At 41.7% G+C, this 19,695-nt stretch overlaps 1 protein-coding gene across 1 annotated transcript in view; it reads left to right on the forward strand.

The window, feature by feature from the left end:
- KALRN (kalirin RhoGEF kinase) overlaps positions 1-19,695 on the forward strand; it is a 730,922-nt gene that overhangs the window by 404,642 nt on the left and 306,585 nt on the right. The window contains exon 10 of the mRNA XM_065413425.1: positions 802-924. Within this exon, the coding sequence (XP_065269497.1) occupies positions 802-924 (123 nt within the window). The remainder of the gene's footprint in view (positions 1-801; positions 925-19,695) is intronic.

Raw genomic sequence — 19,695 nt, forward strand, 5'->3', positions numbered from 1 at the left:
CCCCAAATTTGACCCCCTTTCCCTTTCAGTGGAAAATTACAAGAAGTCCCAGGTAATGTTTAGTATGAGGTGACAAGACCACCTGACTCTGTAGTATCACAGTGTCCATGAAAGTATGGAGCGACCCCAAGAAGGCCAAGTCTTTTCACAGTCCATTGTCCTTGCTGATGGGTCATCAGCCCTGTCTGGCTTTTCCATTGTTGTACCTGAAGTGTTAGCAGTGGGCATCACCCAAAGTAGCTTAGTTGAAACACAGATACATAGTCAATATTCCCAACTTCAGATACAGAAATGATACAGGCATACAAATTGGATAATCACATTCAGTAAATCATAACCTTTCCAATGATATCTTACAAGACCCATTTTGCATTAAGTATATATCAGTTATGTCATATTCATATCATAAGCATATTTTCATAAAGAATATGGAGTGAAACGTCACATGTATAACAAGTGGAAGATACCAGATGTAAAAGACTTCCCATTTCCCCCCACCCCTGCAGTTCAGAGAATCTCAAATTAAATTATTCAACAGCAAACACTTATGTTCTCTCAAATGATCATGTTATGTGTAACCCATATAAACAGGTAATGGCATTCCAATAATGGTAATTTATCACTAACATCTAAAAACACTTTATCTTCAGTCTGACTGGATTAGGCTCTGCCATATGCCAGTGTATTTTACTATAGCAAACATACACAAATAATTTTTTCAGCTATTTTAGCCATTTACTGAGAAATTCTGTGTGATAAAGAGACATAATAGATAATTGGATGTTCTTCTTTTGTGCCCAGGTATTGGACTGGATCGAAAACCATGGGGAAGCCTTTCTTAGTAAACACACTGGAGTGGGAAAATCTCTGCACAGGGCACGAGCCCTTCAGAAAAGACATGATGATTTTGAAGAAGTAGCACAGGTAAGAGGCTGAAAATCTGGAAGTTATATGCACAGTTTGCACCTTCATGCTGATTTTGTTTTCCTTTCATAGACTCCTAAGAACAAATGTTATTTATAGAGCTCTGTAACTCTTCTCAAACACATGAAATGGACAAGGATCTTACCCTGCAAAGTTTAAAATCTATCACCCACAGATTTTCAGTTCAGAATGAAAGGTTGTCTTGAGAGCAAAACTGGAAGATTTCTTCACAGCAGTGGATTTGATGGGGGCGGATTCCTCACACACATGAAATGGAAGGCAGCATAAAGGGAACATGAAAATGGTGCAATTCTGAGTGAGAAAAGAAGGATGAAATAAGGAGAGCAGATCATGGGGATCAGAAGAGAAGCAAGAGATGAGAAGTATAGATGGGGAAAGAGTAATGCAGGCTTTGGAGTTAATGATGAGGCACTTGAATGTGAAGTAGAATTGGAGAGGTAGCCAATGAAGGAACAGAGGAGAAGCTGATGTGGTTGCAATGATGAGAAATATTATCCCACTTATTGTGAGTAAATACATAGGTTTTAAGGCCAGAAGGGACCATTATGCTCATCTAGTCTGACCTTCTGCATAACACAGGCCATAGAACCTCATCCTGTAATTTCTGCATCAAGCCTGTAACTTCTGTTCGAAGTATAGTATATATTTTGGAAAGACATCAAGTCTTATTTCAAAGACTTAAAGTGATGGAAAATTTACCATATTTCTAGGTAAGTTCTTCTAATGATTAATTACTATCACTGTTAAAAAAAAATTTACCCTATGCCTAGTCTGAATTTATGTCGCCTCACCTTCCAGCCATTGGATCTTAGTATGCCTTTTTTCTGCTAGGCTAAAGAGATGTATATTAGAAATCTCTTCCCCGTATAGTACTTGTAGATTATGAGCCAGTCAATTCTTAGCCTTTTCTTAGCTAAACTACACCAGGGGTAGGCAACCTATGGCACGCGTGCCGAAGGCGGCACGCGAGCTGATTTTCAGTGGCACTCACACTGCCTGGGTCCTAGCCACCGGTCCGGGGGACTCTGCATTTTAATTTAATTTTAAATGAAGCTTTTTAAACATTTTAAAAACCTTATTTACTTTACATACAACAATAGTTTAGTTATATGTTATAGACTTATAGAAAGAGACCTTCTATAAACATTAAAATGTATTACTGGCACGCAAAACCTTAAATTAGAGTGAATAAATGAAGACTCACCACACCACTTCTGAAAGGTTGCCAACCCCTGAACTACACTGATCTATTGGGATGATGCTGTATGTCTTCTCTTTATTAAAAACTCTTAAAATATATACCAGAATGCAAACTTTTTATCACTAATCACGTTTTGCTCTAAGTTCTAAGTAATGCAGACTTTTGTAAATAAAGCTTATCTCAGCCTTGGTTCCTGATGGTCTTGAATCAGGTGCTCCAGTCTCAGGGCATTGTAGATGGAAAGGTGCTCTCAGTAAATTAGGTTTTACATAGATCAGATACTTTGCTTACATGATGGGCACAAGACTTATTGCCCCTCAGATGGTCCCTGATCTATCATAGAAGTATGAGATGGAAAAGACTTATTAGATCATCTAGTGCAACCCTTGGCCATCTTTTTCAGGTGTTTTCCTGGTTCAATTTTAGATGTCCCAAGCAATAGGGCTAACACATATCCGTATGGAGACTGTTTCTCAGCCTGGTGGAGGTCAGTGTCTGGAAGTTCTTCTTGACATTCAGTTTATGATTTCCCTTTCTTAATTTCTTTCAATTTCTCTTGTTTATGCCCCTTTTACTGTCATAATTAATTCATCTCCTTCATTGGCATTTACAGACTTCATATATTTGTAGCTGTTATCATGTCTCCTTTTAATTGTCTCTTAGCCATGTTGTACAAATTTAACTCCACTAGGCTTTTTATTAGTCAGTCCTTTCAGCCCCCTAATCTTTTATTATTGTCTTTCCCTAAGCTCTCTCCAGTTTGTCAATATCTTTCTGGTAATCAGATGCTCAGATACAAATGCAGTATTCCAGAAGTGGACACAACAGAACTGTACAGTGAAGGACTACAATGGTACCTCCTTTTCTCATGAGATGAAGCCTTTGCATTTGCAGCCTACAGTTACATTGTCTTACATTGTCAATTGGTAGCTCATCTCAGCGGTAACTGGTTGCTCAGCCTGGCAAACTCTGAACACTAATGACTTTGAGTCTTGTGCTTTAGTTACTAAGCCGTGTTGCCTCCCACTTAGAAATGGTTGGCCTGGCAAAATTCCTATTAACTTAAATGGGAATAGGATCTGGGCCCTTCCTCTGGTAGATTTACATGAGAATATTGTTACTAATTTATGAGGTCTGTCTGAACTATGACATTGGAATGCAGTGTTGGCAAATGGGGCATGGGGATGTATATTGAGGGGGAAAATGAAAGGAATCCCACGCTTTATCCAAGGTCAAAGACTTGAAAACATAATACTCTCTGCTTTGGAAAGAGTAATAGCAGGAGTAAAGAGGAAAGGCTATAAATTTATCACACCTGGGATTCTTCTGAAGAAATGTCTCATGAGGTAGATTTTGTGGTTTGGGAATAAATCTTCCTTCTTTTCACTGTATTCATGATTTATTCTTTTATCCCCCCTTCCCTTTGGATTTGGGGCTTAACCCTTTAGAGTTTGTCTCCATTAGAGTGATTTTTTTCCCCCTCAAGTGTATTAATTACCAGTTAACTCAAGGTGGTTAACTGCTTTGTAAAGGCTAGTGTGGATGATCCCATATGATTTGTTCCTGGCTGAGCCCTAGGTTAAAGCAAAAATGTTTGTATCTTGGGATGAAGGATTGAGGAATGTCCACACTATCCCTTTGCAGAGATTGAGTTAATTGGCAATCAAGTAACTCAGGGTAAAAAAGTGCAGTCTATGCATACCTGGCCTAAGAGACTGAAGACGCATACAGTGATATTTCGTTTTAGTGATTCCCAGGCATTCATTCTGCCTTATGGATAAACATTTACTCTCCAACATCTGTTTTCTATTGGTGCTGATGTGTTTACCTCTGGCCCATACTGATAGGAGGCATTTTTGTTTGTAAGAATCAGACTGGAGTTTCTCTATGAGTTTCCTTGATGTTTTCAGTGGTAGGTAATTAGTTCATGCTTTTGAATGCTGCTAAACTGCATGTAAAGAATATTCGTGTTTCTGGGATTGCAATGTAGACTATGTCTACACTGCACAGTTTACCTGGGTGATTGGCACCTGGGTCTGATCACCCTGGTTAGTCTACCCCAGATGTGAGCATCCCCACTTCTAAAGCCTATCGAAGTTACACTGTCCTCACTGATTCTGCACTCACCCATGTGTGTCTGGGGGCATATCCCAAGGTTCTTTGTGCTGAGATGCTCTAGGAATCGTTCCCAGTCAGTTGTCAGTTATGGGAGAACTTGTCTGGCCGTTGGGGGGGGGGGGGGTGAGGAATCGTGAAAGGACACTGGAGAAGTATCAGCACTTGAGTGATTTAGCCTGCATCTTCACTGCAAAGTGGGTGGGTTCCAGTGTGAGTTAGAGTAGCCTGGGTTCTAACCCCCAGCTAGGTAAGCTAGCCAGGTCTTAAAGCACTTCCAAACCTGGGTAAAAGGTTTTGCTGTGCAGACAGCAAGGGGGGAATTAAGGTTAAAACCTGCATAAGTACAATGGGTGAACTGTGCAGTGTAGATATACCCCTAGAGAGAGACCCTATAACTTGACTGATCTGCCAGGGCACTACAATAAGCCATGGAACATACCGTCCTGGCAATGTGGAGATTCTTCTTATGTACATACATCTGATTAATAAGTCTGCTGTACACGGATATACTTGAAAAACACCAGTGATTTAATGAATAATGCATTATGGGTGTGGCAAAGCTAATTTGTGGACTCCTTCTCATGTAGGTACTGTTTGGACAGTGTTTATCATGGACACGTAAGAACGGCCATACTGGGTCAGACCAATGACCCATCTAGCCCTGTATCCTGTCTTCTGACAGTAGCCAGTGTCACATGCTTCAGAGACAATGAACAGAACAGGGCAATTTCAAGTGATCCATCTCCTGTTGTCAGACCCAACTTCTGGCAGTTGGAGATTTAGGGACACCCAGAGCATAGGGTTGTGTCCCTGACCATCTTGGTTAACAGCATTTGTTGGACTTATCGTCCATGAATTATCTAATTCTTTTTTTAACCCAGTTATAGTTTTGGCCTTCATGACATCCCATGGCCACCATTTCCACATGTTGACTGTGCATTGTGTGAAGATTCCCGTCTCTTGTAATATTTGGAGATTTTTCTTATTGTAATTATTCTGCATGAAATGAAAGGATGGCCTATAAAATGAAGATGGACAAAATAGCTGGAGCTCTGAGTGGGCCCTCTGTATCATCCAGAACCCAGGCTTTTCTTGTGCATTTTATAGGCCTTTTTTTGTATCTCAGGCAAATCTGAGGTCTTTGGCTATTTCTCAGCCAGATAACACTAGCCTATGGCTTGTCATTCCTGGAAAAGCTGCACTTACAGCACCAGCCAACAATAAAATGAAAGAATCAGACACTAATGATTAGTTGTTATCAAGATATCATCAGAGGAAATACAGTTGATGCAGTACTTCCTGGAATGACAAATAAGCACTGTAGCCTCTTTGAGGGCCTAGAGTATCTTTTATGGGTGCATATGATAACCACAGTTCAGCCAATTCCCCAAATGTTACACATGATGTAAATACAAATAAGGTCCGATTTTAGAATCTCAAGCCTATCTTTCCTCACCAGGCACTTCAATATAGAATAGCACTGAATATTTTTCTTCCAGAACTGAATGAGAAAATACTATGGACTGGATCGTGCCCCCTTGATCTGTTCATGTCTGTGTGGAAGGACGAGATGAGCCACTACTGCAGCTCTGTTGGCTTTGAACTGTCCCCTACAAAAAACTCCCTACACTCCACATATGAAGAGGGAGAACATAGTGCACTGTCTCTCCTGCCAACACTCCAAGAAATCTGCTTAGAAGTTAATAACGGCCTCAGGCTTATTAACTTCTGTGCAGAGCCCTTTGCATGCTGTGAAATCCTCCTTCACATAGGGTACTATGGGCAGCTCCTGGCAGAAGCCCTGTTGAAACAGCTTGCCTGGATTCATGCTGATTGTTAATTAGGGGAGAGGGCTGGCAGACAGTATGGAGGCAAATGACCTCTATTTAAGATCTCCCTCAAAATCTCCACAGTCTCAGGGGATATACAGGTTTTGTGATCCAGTTCCCAGAATGATCTGAAGCTAATTTTTCAAGAGAAACTTTTCTGAGTAGGCTCTTTTGCAGGTGTGTGCAATCTGATCCCATGTTGTTTAGACAGGGCCGGCTCCAGGCACCAGCCCAGCAAGCAGGTGCTTGGGGCGGCCAACAGAGAGGGGCGGCACGTCCGGCTCTTCGGCAGCGGATCCCTCACTCCATCTCGGAGGGAAGGACCCCCCGCCGAATTGCCGCTGAAGACTGAAGTGGCGGCGGTAGAGCAGATCGCGATTGCGGCTTTTTTTTCCTTTGCTTTTTTTTTTTCTTTTTGCTGCTTGGGGCAGCAAAAACCCTGGAGCCGGCCCTGTGTTTAGATCAGGGGTTCTCAACCTTTTTCTTTCTGAGCCCCCCCCCCCCCCCCCCCACTATAAAAACTCCACAGCCCACCTGTGCCACAATAACTGGTTTTCTACCTATAAAAGTCAGGGTCAGCGTTAGGGGGTAGCAAGCTGAGCAATTGCCTGGGGCCCCACATCATAGGGCCCCCCGCGAAGCTACTTTGCTTCGGCTTTGGCTTCAGCTCCGGGTGGCGGAGCTCAGGGCCCCGGGCTTCAGCCCCATGTAGTGGGGTTTCAGCTTTCTGCCCTGGGTCCCAGTGAGTCTGGCCCTGCGTGGCGGTCCCCCTGAAACCTGCTCATGGACCCCTGGTTGAGAACCACTGGTTTAGATTTACCCACCACTTTGCTAGAATGAGAGAATTCGTCTCACTCTGTGTTTTGGCCTGTAGATGGCACTCCCTATACATTTTTGAAAAGACCTTCAGGTCTGTAAAGGGCTGAGCCATGGTTTGGTTTTGAATCCAAGTTAGCAGAATGTTGTCTTGAACTGAATTGCCAGGTGGATTCTGGATAGCTGCAATATCTCCCCTAGGCCCCCTCTCAACCCCAAAATGCTTTAATGCTCAGGGTCACCTGAGAAAGCAGTAAACCTTAGGGTTTTTTTTGCTTTCCTCTGCAGTATGGGGCGCTGCTCACTTGCTAGAATTATCTGGGTATATCTCACTTAATCAGTCCCCTGCCATTGCAGTGGCCTTGGGTATTGGTACACCTCAGTCCCTTCTGTTCTCTACCAGTGGCACACAATTGTTTAGTCTCCCGAAGGCTGTAATACTTTGGTCCAATTGCAATTGTTGAATTTAGTGTGTGGGTGGCTGGGTGGTGGTGGTGGCCTGTGATATACAGGAGGTCAGACTAGATGATCTAGAGGTCCCCTCTGGCCTTAAACTCTATGATTTTGTGACATCTGTTTCTTGTAAATGCACAGTTGGGTATTCAGTACCTAAATATAATACAATGCTCACCACTTGTTCTTTTGTTGAGAAATTGCTCTAGCTTTGTTGAGCTGCTTCATTGCCCTTTGGCCTCGTATCAGTTTCTCAGCTATTATAGACTTTTAGGTTTAGACGCTCTAAGATTACAATGTAAAATACCTAAAGTATAATGTGTAACAAGTGCACACATTCTGGATGCCATTGCTTCAGAACTTGCAGGATCATTATTTCATCCTCATCAAATATACCATGTGAGCTGGGGTGGGCCAGAGATGTGTGGCCCCTAGAGTTTGCGGAGCTTGCATCTGAGTCAAAATGTGGCAAGTCATTCTTATTCAGGATTAAAACATCGTCTATATCGGTACATAGATCGTCTGTATTACTGTAGATTCTGAACACCTTAGGATTCCTTAAAGCCTATTTCCCCAAGTGAACTACTGGACCCTCTTCTAACTGCAACTATTATGATGGAGCACATCCCAGGCACCACACAGGGAAAGTTGCTGTAATTCACAGGAAGTGATTATAAATGGATGGTGAAAAGTTACTCACTTTCTCCCCTATACAAGTATCAACTGTTCTATTTACTCCCATGAGATCATTTGGAAAGGGATGGCTTGAGGTCTAAACATCAGCTTTCAAGTGTCTAGGCTTTTTTGTACCTACAAATTCAAATCCCCACAGATTCAACTTTGCCCTTCATTCTTCTTGGGCAGATAATTTCAATTCCACAGTTTACTGTTTGGGGGCATTCAGATGAGACCTTGAAAACCAAGGGCACATCTGTTTTGTTTTGAATCAAAGATCATGTGGTATTCTTCATGTGAGTAGCAGTTTGCTCTGGACTTCCTGGCTAAAATTTTCCCTCCCTCCATTGTAGTGTATAGTACATTGGTTGCCCACCTGCCTGTCATCCATTCTGGAGTGGATTACATTCCAGAGGTGCTGTATGTATATAGTTTCCAAAGCACTTCGGGATTAAAAAGGTGTTATATTGTAAGTGTTAATATATTTAAAAATATTATTAAGTTCTGTTTGTCATGGGAACTACCAAACGTAGTGAGTACTAGAACACCTGCAGGTAAAAGTGTACCCCTATGATCTTTTATTATTGAAATATTTTTGAACTAGTTCAACCAAAACTAAATGAGGTTATGGGATAGTCAAGCCAAAGCTCAATTGCAAACAGCTACTTGTTTGGCCTTGAAGATCAAAATCCAGTGTTTTGTCTTACAAATTCCAACTCTGTTGGATGTCAGGATTGTTAAGCTTGGCATGAAGTCGAGTACTGATTTAAAACAGGCATAATTTAGGAAACCATGTTGATAATGAGTGTTTAGTGAGTGTTGTCCCAGGGTAATTTTTGAAAACGTTGTGGTTTGGTTTTTGACCTACCTGCATGTCTAGAGTTGATAGGAATATCTTACCAGGCATGCTGGAATTCTCCTCTTTTAGTTGGCTTACTATGGCCCAAGGTGGGGTGAAAGATTGAGCTTTGGCAAGGAAAGTAGAGAACTAAAGCAATCGCAGGTAAAAAAATTGTTTGGAATTAGCAGAAAACTAACTAAACTTTCAGTACTGCTAACCCCAGAAGTTCAAAATATCATGAAATTATTCCAGGATTCGTATGCAAAGTTGCATGTCTATATATTTATCACCTCACATGGCTAATCAACAAGGTCTTAACTCACAACCTTCATATCCACGGCACAGATCTGTTTCACTTTAGATATATAAACAACTGGTGAGGGGAGAAAGCATGCTGTTATTTTTTATCTGGAACAGTTCTTACAGGGAAAGAAAAAACACACATTACTGGAGGGTTACATACATGTTTGTGAAACAGCATTGGAACTCTGGGCTTGAGGTTTTGGTTTCTCTTCCTGCATGGAAGCAACTTGTGCCCTGTTACTTACAGACAGCATAACCAAATGAAACAATGCCCAGATTTGGATTGTCTGTGGGGTCTGAATGTAAACGCACGAACCTGTACCACTTTATCTAAAGAACTGGCTCTCGTAGCATGGAAGTAGTAGCAGAGCAGAAACCTCCATATAAGGTCTAAAAAGGGGATGACACAGAGCTGCACTAGGCTAGGCTTTTCTACACTTGAAATGTTACTGTGGCACAGCTGTGCCACTGTAGCGTTTCAGTGTAGACACTACGTATGCCAATGGGAGGGGTTCTCCTGTCAGTGTAGTTAATCCACCTTCCTGCAAGGTGGTGGCTAGGTCAACGGAGGAATTCTTCTGTTGGCCTAGCACTGTCTACTGGGGGACTGAGATGTGTGGATTTTTTGCACCCCTGAGTGACGTAGGTAAGCCGACCTAATTTTCTAGTGTAGACCAGGCCTTAGTGTGTATTACCAAAACACCTAATTTGCCAAGCTTCTTCTCAAAGGCCACATGGCAAAGTGGATGAGACTTGGCTCAGTTATATTAGGGAACTGGATTTTATTCTCAGCTCTTGTGATCTTGTGCAAACCCTGAATTATCTTACCCATGAATTGGGTGAATGACTGTTATCCCCCACCAGGGTAGCAGTTTGAGATCTTGACTCATAATAAGCATTATGAAGTGCAGAGAAATATTAACAGCAATTAGTGGAAGAGCTGGGACTAGAACTCATAATCCCCATTTGCAATTTAGTGCACCTTCTCCTACAGTACAGGTGGTCTCTTTCTGTCTGTGCTTCTGTTTTCCCCAAAATCTCATGACCAGCTGAATCTTTTCATGAGACTGCCTGAACTAGGGGCCAATCACATTACTTGCAATAAAATCATGAGATGGACAAACACAATAAATTTTCAGCAAACACCAGGGGCCAGCCAAAGAGGGTTACTTAAGTTGGTTTATTTCTTTGTCTTTAAGATCTATATATTTTTAATGTGCCTATAAATTCAAAACATTGTTCCTATGATAGGCAGGTAGGAACATACAGCTATACAAGAGATATGTGTTCTTAGTCAGTTGTAGAGCTGGTCAGAAAAATAAATTTTAGTTGCACAGGAAATTCTGCCACTTTGAAATTTGTTTCATTCTGAATCGGAATGAAAAGCCAGAATTTCCCACAGCAAAAACAAGGAAACTGAAAAATGTTGATTTGGAACCACTGAAACATTTCAATTTGGTAATGTTGAAATAATTTAAAATATCACATATATATATATAATATTTAAATTAATATTTGAATATAATAATCTAACTGAAATGAATTAAAATGATAAAGTTGAAACTATATTTTACCTTATCAAAACAAATTATTTTGACAATATTGAAATGAGAAAGGCTAAATGATGTGTTTAGACATTTCCTGTTGAAAATTTTGTCAAAAACTGCACATTCCCCTGAAACATTTCTTTTTCAACAAAACTCCATTTCCAGCAGAAAGCTGATGTGTCCAAAAAAATTGCAACTGGCTTTAATCAATTCTCCTTGTGCCATCCTCACAGGCAGATCAGCTGATTATCAAACCATAGCTATTGATTCAAGAAGATTAGTCCCCTGGATTCCGGAGTTTAATTTGTTATGGTGATGGATTAGTACTGTTTGGTTGATCTCGTTTCTTGTGGATGTTGGTAGTAAAAATGTTCAATACAGGAAAAGATACAAAACAAAAAACCTCTGACAGACTGAACTTGATTTGCTGAGTTGGTCCCAGGATATTAGAGAGACAAGGTGAGTGAGGTAATATCTTTTATTGTTGAAAGAGAGAAACTTTGGAGCTACACAAAGCTCTTCTGGGAAAGGTACCCAGACCTGAAGAAGAGCTCTATGTAGCTCAACAGCTCGTCTTTCACCAGCAGAAGTTGATCCAATAAAAGATATTACCTCACCTACCTTGAACTTGATTTGAGCTTTCATCTTTTGCTTTTGTCATGCTGATGCCAAATACAGCCAATACCCCAAGATTTTATTCCTGTGTTTTGGAGATCTAATGGTGTCTCTGTCAGAACCATTAAAATAGTAGCCAGGAATAGTTCATAAGGCAATATTGTAAATAGTCTACATTTTAAATGTATTGTCCCATTGGCGTTTTATTGATGATAGTGGGTAAAAAAAGACAGTTTTTTATTATTAATGAATGTTGTGTATATGTCTGGGGAAAGACCAGGGGCCTGATTCACTTCTCTGTTACACCAGTGTTACATTGCTGATTTCAAAGGAGTTACAACACTACAAACTGGTTGTAACAGAGTGGAGGATCCTATACACTGGGTCCTTAATAGGTATAGTAGTGCAGTGTCAGGAGTAAGGCCCTGCAGCTGCTCAGTCTCCTGACAGCCTAACATGTCAGCAGGCCAGTTCTTAAGCCCAGCAGCATCAGTAGCTCACTGGCTGTTCAACACATATGCCCATGGATTGTTTGTCTCCTTGTGGTTGCCTCACTCCAAACCCTGCTCCTGCTTTGCTCCTCCACTGCTCCAGCCTAGACCCTGCCCTGCACCCAGCCTTTTTCCAGTCCCGTCCCAGTCTTGCTCTTTCCTTGGAACCAGCCCTGCTTCTGCCTTCCCAGACTCCAGGTAATCTGGTTCTGACCCCTGCTTCTGATTCCTGGCTCTGAGTCTGTCTTGACCCTTGGCTCTGGCATCTGGACTCTGACTTCGGTTCTGACCTGTCGCTCTGATCCCTGGCTCTGATTCTGCTTTGACCTTGGGCTCTGGTATTCGGACTCCGACCACTGGGCCTGACTCCTGCTCTGACCACTAGGCCTGACCACCTACAACCAGTTCCCCTCATATGCAGTTTCCTGGTTCAAGTGTCATTTTCATTGTACATGACATGAAAACTGGCATTTGCATTACCTAATTTACATGCCTTTTGCATGACTGTTACACATGCTTCACTTCAATATTTGTAATACATTCTATTTATCAACAGATTTTTAAAATCTGTTGTCATGGGTCAGATTTTGATCTTGGTTACAGCTGTTTAGATGTGGAGTAACTCCAGTGTCTTCAGTGGATGTATTTGGAATTATAACTGAGATTATAATCCTAACAGCTAAATATTAATTCATTTGTTGATTAAAATTCATGGAATTCTGTTGTTAATATTAACCTCCATATCTTTTCTCCACGAGGCCCTGATCCTTCATAGTCCAGTCCCAAGAATCCACTGTTTTATGTTGCTGTGTTGTTTGCAAAATTTAGTCATCTTTGATTAGTGGCTATTAAAGAGCATTTCCACACACAACAACTCGAATTGAACTCTCTTTACTCCCTCCCTCTTATCCAGTGAAGAAAATGGATGCTTTGCATACGTAAAGAAAGCAAAATTTGACCTTCGTTTTTAATGCAGTGACAATAATTATGGAGAGAAAATTGCATAATTTGCAAAAAGCAAGAGCACTAACACCAGGAGGTATTTCTGAATTGTCACTGATTATTTGCACAGGTGTTTTTCTAACATGGCTACCTATATTAGTATTCAGCAAATATAATGGCAGCCCACACACCCTCAAAAACAGTCACACAATGCCTCCTCATTATTAGTCCATTTCATTCAAAGCATAGGGATTGCTTTTTCCCCTCAGTGTGTGTGCTTAACTCCCACTGACTCTACTGGGAGTCACACACAAGCATCTACGGGAGGTTGAACCCCCACTACTTATTATACAGACTCCACTGAACAGAAAACAGTCAAATAATCTCACCCATCACACACACACTAAAGGGATCTTTGTGATTGATTGATTGATTAATTCTTCATCACAACTGACTGAAATTAAAACTGCAACCCTCATCTTAAACATGTCAGGCTCAGGGCTGCAAATGAACAGTTTCTATTTGGAGTTGAAAGATGTGTTGGATGTACAGGATTAGATTTTCAGTGATGGCTCCTTTTTTTGCCAATGTTTCATTATCACTATGTAACCTATAATTTAGATATGTAACTGCCCATAAATCAGGTAATTGACCATCTAAATTGTGTTTATGCAGTGCTCAAAATGTGCTAGGCACCATGTTCCAGAAAGCTTACAATTTACATAGAAATTACAAAGGGGAAGATAGGTACTGTACAACATAAGGTGGGTTTTTTTTCCAGGCACATTTAATTTATGCCCACACAAAATAGGCTGAGTTGAAACCCTTTTAGAACTAAGAACCCAGTGTGCAAGCTTAGCTCTCCTCGCTCAAAGCAATGCAGGGCAGCATTAAGTGAACTCATGCTGTCTCTGTGCTATAGGAAGTAATAATCAGTGACTCATTTCAGTGTGGCAAGTTGTTCTACTGGCATTTGTTTGGCAAATGCCAAAGATATCAGAACATCTCTGACAATAATTCTCATTCTGTGCTGGGGCAAAATTATTTAATGCATCTGAAGCTATTGGCTGCATTCATGTGCCACTTCTGCTATCGTAGGTTCACAGTTCGATGGGACACAAAGTGTTACGACAGTACAGGGAGCTCTGTAAAGCTGTGATCCAAGAGCTGAAATGCAGCCTAGTCACTAAAGTATGTGCTTTGCAGAGATTGGTAATTGGGTCACCAGGTCATTTTAACAATAGTAAATTGAATGTCCTTGCTGTGATACATACATATGGGGACACATACAAAATGAGACACTGAGGCCATTGGGAGTTTTGTGCATATATACAATACAAGGGCAGAATCTGATCCATAAAATGGAATAGAGACACAGTATAAAGAGTTTATCTGTTTTGAGGTGACATTTACATCTAAATGTACTGCACACAGCTCTGAGTAAGCACTGTGCAGAAGAACTGCACAGCTATGACGGGGGAACAGCTTCTCACAGATGGGCCAAGTACTGCAATCAATACACCACTGTCTGGACTGGAACAGTGGCATGATCTCCATTCACCCACTTCACTAGCCACTTAATCTGCATAGCCACAGGCTGATCTCCCATACCCAGTGCCCTATGCTGTGCTGGCTCAGAGCCCTTCATGTCTGCTATGCTTTGCTGTGCATTTCACCCTTTATGTTCTATATGCCAGCGATGAGCAACTGACGGCCTGGAGACCACATCTGGCTCCTCAGATCTTTTTTTTTTTTTGTCCCATCACAGCCCAGCTCAGGGCAGGCAATCCAGCAGCACTAGGGCTGGGGAAGGGCGGGACATCGGGGAGGGGGGGTGTCCCACCTGAGTGCAGGTGCATGTGTCACATGACTTTGTGGTGAGATCAGTAAGCCAAGCCCAGCCACACAGGACAGGAGCAATTGCTGTAGGGTGAGTGCGGAGCAGGCTTTCTCTCCAACCCCCGCCCTCCCAAAGGGTCTCCCGTCCCCCAAGGGCTGGGACCTTGATCTCTACCCCTCCCCCCACATACACAAACATCACAACCCCTGGCCTTCCAAAGGGTTTTAGTGGATTTTGTGGCTTTCTGCTATCATAAAGTTACCCATCGCTGTATATGCAATACCTGCATTAGGAAATGAGGCTCTCATTACTGCCTCTGCATTGGCCTCATGCCCCAGTTGTCAAGGGCTGTAAAGTATGTACTCCACATACTGTACCATTTCAATACTTGGAAAGCAGAGAGCCTTTGAGCCTGATTCTTCACTACCTTGCACTTTGTGCTTCAACTTACATGAGTGCAAAGTGGGTGTAAAGCCCAGTCAAATCAGAAGAGCAGCATTTCGCAGGTATGGATTTACTGTATAAGCCAGTGGAGAATCAGGCCCTTTGTGTTTTTATTTCTGTACAATATGTATAAAAAGGGGTTTCTAAAAAGTAGTTATTGCAAACACAGTTTGTGTCTATGACCAGATTCTCATTTAAACTAAGCCCATTTTACACTCCCAGAATGGCATAAAGGGGTTCTAAAGTAAATGAGAATCAGTCCCTATTCATGTGTTTATCTGTAATGTCTGTCTCTGTCTATTTCTCCATCAAAGTAGATAGATATGACAGAGCCTGGCCCATAGGAGCGAATGGGGGCATGAAGCACCCAAACTACAACTGCCATGAAGCACTGCCACACCTTAGGCAGATGCATTTTAAAGTCAAACTGACTTAATTCAGGTTGAATTGATTTCATCCACAGAAAATTTTGATTTTGCGGAAACTGCATTTGCTGTTGAAAAATCATTTTGTCAGAAAATGCATGAGCAGCTCTGGTTTCAGGCTTTCTGCAGACTCAGGCAGACCTCCTTGCATTGCTTACAAATGGGTCACATTTTCAAACTTTTTATTTTTTAAACAAAAGCTAAGATTCTTCCCTCATTCAATCACTCAAGGAGGTATAGCCTTAGTCACAGGCCTATAGTAAAAATGCTTTACCAATGACACTCCTCTAGAATGCTATTAGTCTTTTTTGCAACTGCATCTGCAACTTATGTTCAATTTGTGGTCCACTGTAACTCCCAGATCCTTTTCAGCCATACTGTTGCTTAGCAGTTATTTTCCATTTTATGTCTGTGCATTTTGTTTTTCCTTCCTACGTGTAGCACTTTGACCTTGTCTTTACTGAATTCCTTCTTGTTGATTTCAGACCAATTCATCAAGGTCCTTTCAAATGCTAATCCTTCTTCCAAAGTGCTAACAACCCCTTCCAATTTGGTGTGATCTGTGAATTTTATAAGTATACTCTCCACTCCATTTTCTAAGTCATTAATGAAAATGTTGGAAAGTTCTGGACCCAGGACAGACCCCTGCAGGACCCCACTAAATACATCCTCCCAGATTGACAGCAAACCATGATAAGTACTCTTCGATTATGGTTTTTCAACCAGTTATGTACCTACCTAATAATAATTTAATCTAGACAAATTGTCCCTACTTTGCTTATGAGACTGTCAAAAACCTTGCTAAACTCAAGATGTATAATGTCTACTACTTACCCCTTATCCACTAGATCAGTAATCCTGTCAAACAGGAAAATTAGGTTTGTTAGGTATGATTTGTTCTTGACAAATCCATGTTGTTTATTACTTATTCCCCTATTACCCCTTAGGTGCTTACAAATTGGTTGTTTTACAAATTTGTTCTGGTATTTTTCCAGGTATGGAAGTTAGGCTGATTGATCTATAATTCCCCAGGTCCTCTGTTCCCCTTTCTAAAGATAGATACTATATTTGCCCTTCTCCAGACCTCTGGGACCTTACCTGTCCTCCATGGGTTCTCAGAGATAATCGCTAATGGTTCTAAGATTGCTTCAGCTAGTTCCTCAAGTACCATAGGGTGAATTTCATCAAGTCCTGCTGACTTGAATGCATCTAACTTATCTAAATATTCTTTCACTATACTGGCTCGTGTTCCTTCCCACTCATTGTTAATATTAATTGTGTTAAGTATCTTGTCATAATTAACCTATTTAGTGAAGACTGAAGCAAAATAGGCATTAAGCACCTCAGCCTTTTTATGTCATCCATTATTAGCTCTCCTTCCCTGCTCAGTATGGACCTACACTTTCCTTTGTTTTTCTCTAGCTCCTTATGTATTTATAGAATCTCTTCTTATTGCCTTTTATGTCCCTTGCTAGGAATAACTCATTTTGTGCCTTTTCTTTTCTGATTGTTGTCCCTACCTACTTGTGCTATTCTTTTGTATTCATCCTTAGCGATTTGACTATGCGTCTACTTTTTGTAAGATTCCTTTTTGATATTCAGGTCATTAAAGAGTGCCTGGTGGACTGCCCAGGGTAAAACCCTCTCTGATTGGCTGTCTTTCTCACTTCCACTACCTCCTATGGAAAAGCAGCCAACCAGGGCTGCTGTAGGAGGCAGGCAGAGCCTCCCTTGAAGAGTGAGAGGTGTTTGGGAGTTGGAGTGGGGAAGCAGCCAATACTGTTTTCACAAGAGGGACAGAAAGAGCCCAGCAGCACAGGACAGCACTGCTCCTTGCTTCCCCTGCCTTCCTGTGAACCATGGGTCTGCTTCTCTCTTAATCCTCACCTTTGCCTGCTCTATAATGCATCAACACCAGTCCTGGAGGGAGAGGAGAACCCTCCTGGAGCTGCCCTACCCCCCAACCCTGGGAAGGGTATGAAGGTCTGGTAGGGGTTGAAGAACTTCCATAGCTGCAGGAGGAACAGAGGTATGCTGGGCACAAGAGGCAGATGTGGGGCTTGAGGCCAACAGGGTGCAGAATTATTGTATGATTGGGTGTGCAGAGTTAATGTGGTGCTGTGGGCTGGAACATATGAGAGGGCCAGGGGTACAAAATTTATTCATTTAGGGCTTGGGGTGCAGAGTTGATGTGTGGATGGGGTGCAACATTTAATTGATGTAGGAGTTAAGTCATGGAAATCATATTTCTATTATAAGTTGCCAACACTAAAAATTTGTCACAGCCAGTTGGTGGATGGCCGGGGGAACTCAAAAATCAGAAGACAGCTCAAAAACCATTATTTTCATCTAAAAATAAACAGACAGACATGATTTTGGGGCCAATCCCATGATTGTTTGGATCTGACTAATGCTTTCTGAACTCTTGGTTTGGCAGTACTTTCTGAATAAGGAATGCATAAGAACGGATTAAGGATCTCAGGATTAGACCCGCCGCCTTTCTAGCAGAAACTTTGGAAGACCCTCACCAGAGAGGCAGTACCCCCAAATGGCTGCATTGTTAATGGAAACCTACTACATGCCAAAAATCAATACAGTTTATAACTTCAGAGCTTCTGGTGGGAATACAGTTCAGTACCAAATTCCCCAGCATAAATCATTGCTAAAGTATATTTAGCTCAAATCATGGGTGGCCTTCTAATGATGAGCCAAAAATCAATAAATGTTATATTCCTAAATCTGTGGTTGCAATTACGTATAATATCAACTGAATTTCACTCTATGGATTATTTTTAAAATGCATTCCATCTAAATCCTGTCTGACCAGTGTACAGGATGTTAATCACACGGTATTTGAGTGAAAACGAGAACTGAATGTGAAATATGGTTTATGTTTATGGAGGAATGAAGATACAAATGTATTTCTTTGTTTCTTCATTATGTATATACTGTATGTCTTACTAACTTCTGTGGAAAATTTTAATTTTGTTGTATTGCAGGTACCTATGATGAAACTGATTTGATGGGTGAGCCATCAGGACAATTCACATGTCATGGAAATAACAGGGTGAAAAATTGGTTTATAAATCTAGTAAGATTCAGAGAATGGTTTCTACTCATTTGAAACAAATTCCAATGTGTAAACCATGACGGAAAACTGAATTAATGTTCAGAGATAGGCGCCTCTGAATCCAAAGGCACTCTTCTCACTGACCTGCTCTTAAGAGCACTGAACTGGAATGGGGAGAGAAAACTTAGAAGTTTTTTTAGCTGTAATTGAAACGGGGGGTGAAGAGGGGCAGGGGAGGTGGCGGGGAACCATTAAGTGGATCTTCACTGTGGGGTTTTTTTGTCATCTTGTGATCCAGCCTACGTAAATGGCACACTCAGAGAGTTACAGTTCAGTTCCTGCTTTCCCCTTACTCCAGGTGATAAGTGAGCTGTGCCAGTGTTTTCCTGACGCATCTTATTTTTCTTCGAGTGATTGTACATGTGTATTCCACTTGTGGTGTGCGTGTATGCCCCGTGCACAGTTGTCAGAAAATTTTCCTTCAGTGGTAACCTTCAGGGTGGCTCGAGCGCATTCTGCTGCCGCATAAAGGGTCCAGCCGACTCCAGGCCCCCTCAGTTCCTTCTTATCTCCTCTGATGGTCATTGGAATTGCTCAACTTGCCTTAGCAAGAGTTCTCAGTGTATTTGTATTTTATTGTCGATAGTTGTAAGATTATTCATTAGTTATTATTAGTGTAGATAGTTTGTTTTACCCCACCTGAGGGTTTTGTCCGTTACCGAGCACCGAGGGATGCCTCAGTAACTGGGCTTCAAGCCCTGTGTTTCCTGCAGTAAGCCGATGCTCGAAAGTGACCTGCACTCCTGCTGCTCTAAATGTTTGGGGGAAGTTCATATTTGGGATTGTTGCCAGATCTGCAGAGACTTTAAGCCTTGCACCAAGAAAGACAGAGAGGCCAGGCTAAAGTTCTTACTTATGGGGGCATCTTTGAGACCTCCACTAGAGCCAAGTGGGTCAGACTCAGCACCGAGTGCCTCAGGGTCAGTTAGAAGTCCACCTCCTCTGAGTCCTGACACTGCTCGCCCTCCCCAGTGCCTAAGAAGAGGCATAAGACCTCTAAGCAGAGAGAGGAAGAGCTCCGGCATGGGTTTAAGAGTAGAATGCACACAGTCTAAGCACTCCTTTTTTCTGGCACTGCAG

This window comes from Emys orbicularis, chromosome 11 (genome assembly GCF_028017835.1).
Source record: "Emys orbicularis isolate rEmyOrb1 chromosome 11, rEmyOrb1.hap1, whole genome shotgun sequence".
NCBI lineage: Eukaryota > Metazoa > Chordata > Testudines > Emydidae > Emys > Emys orbicularis.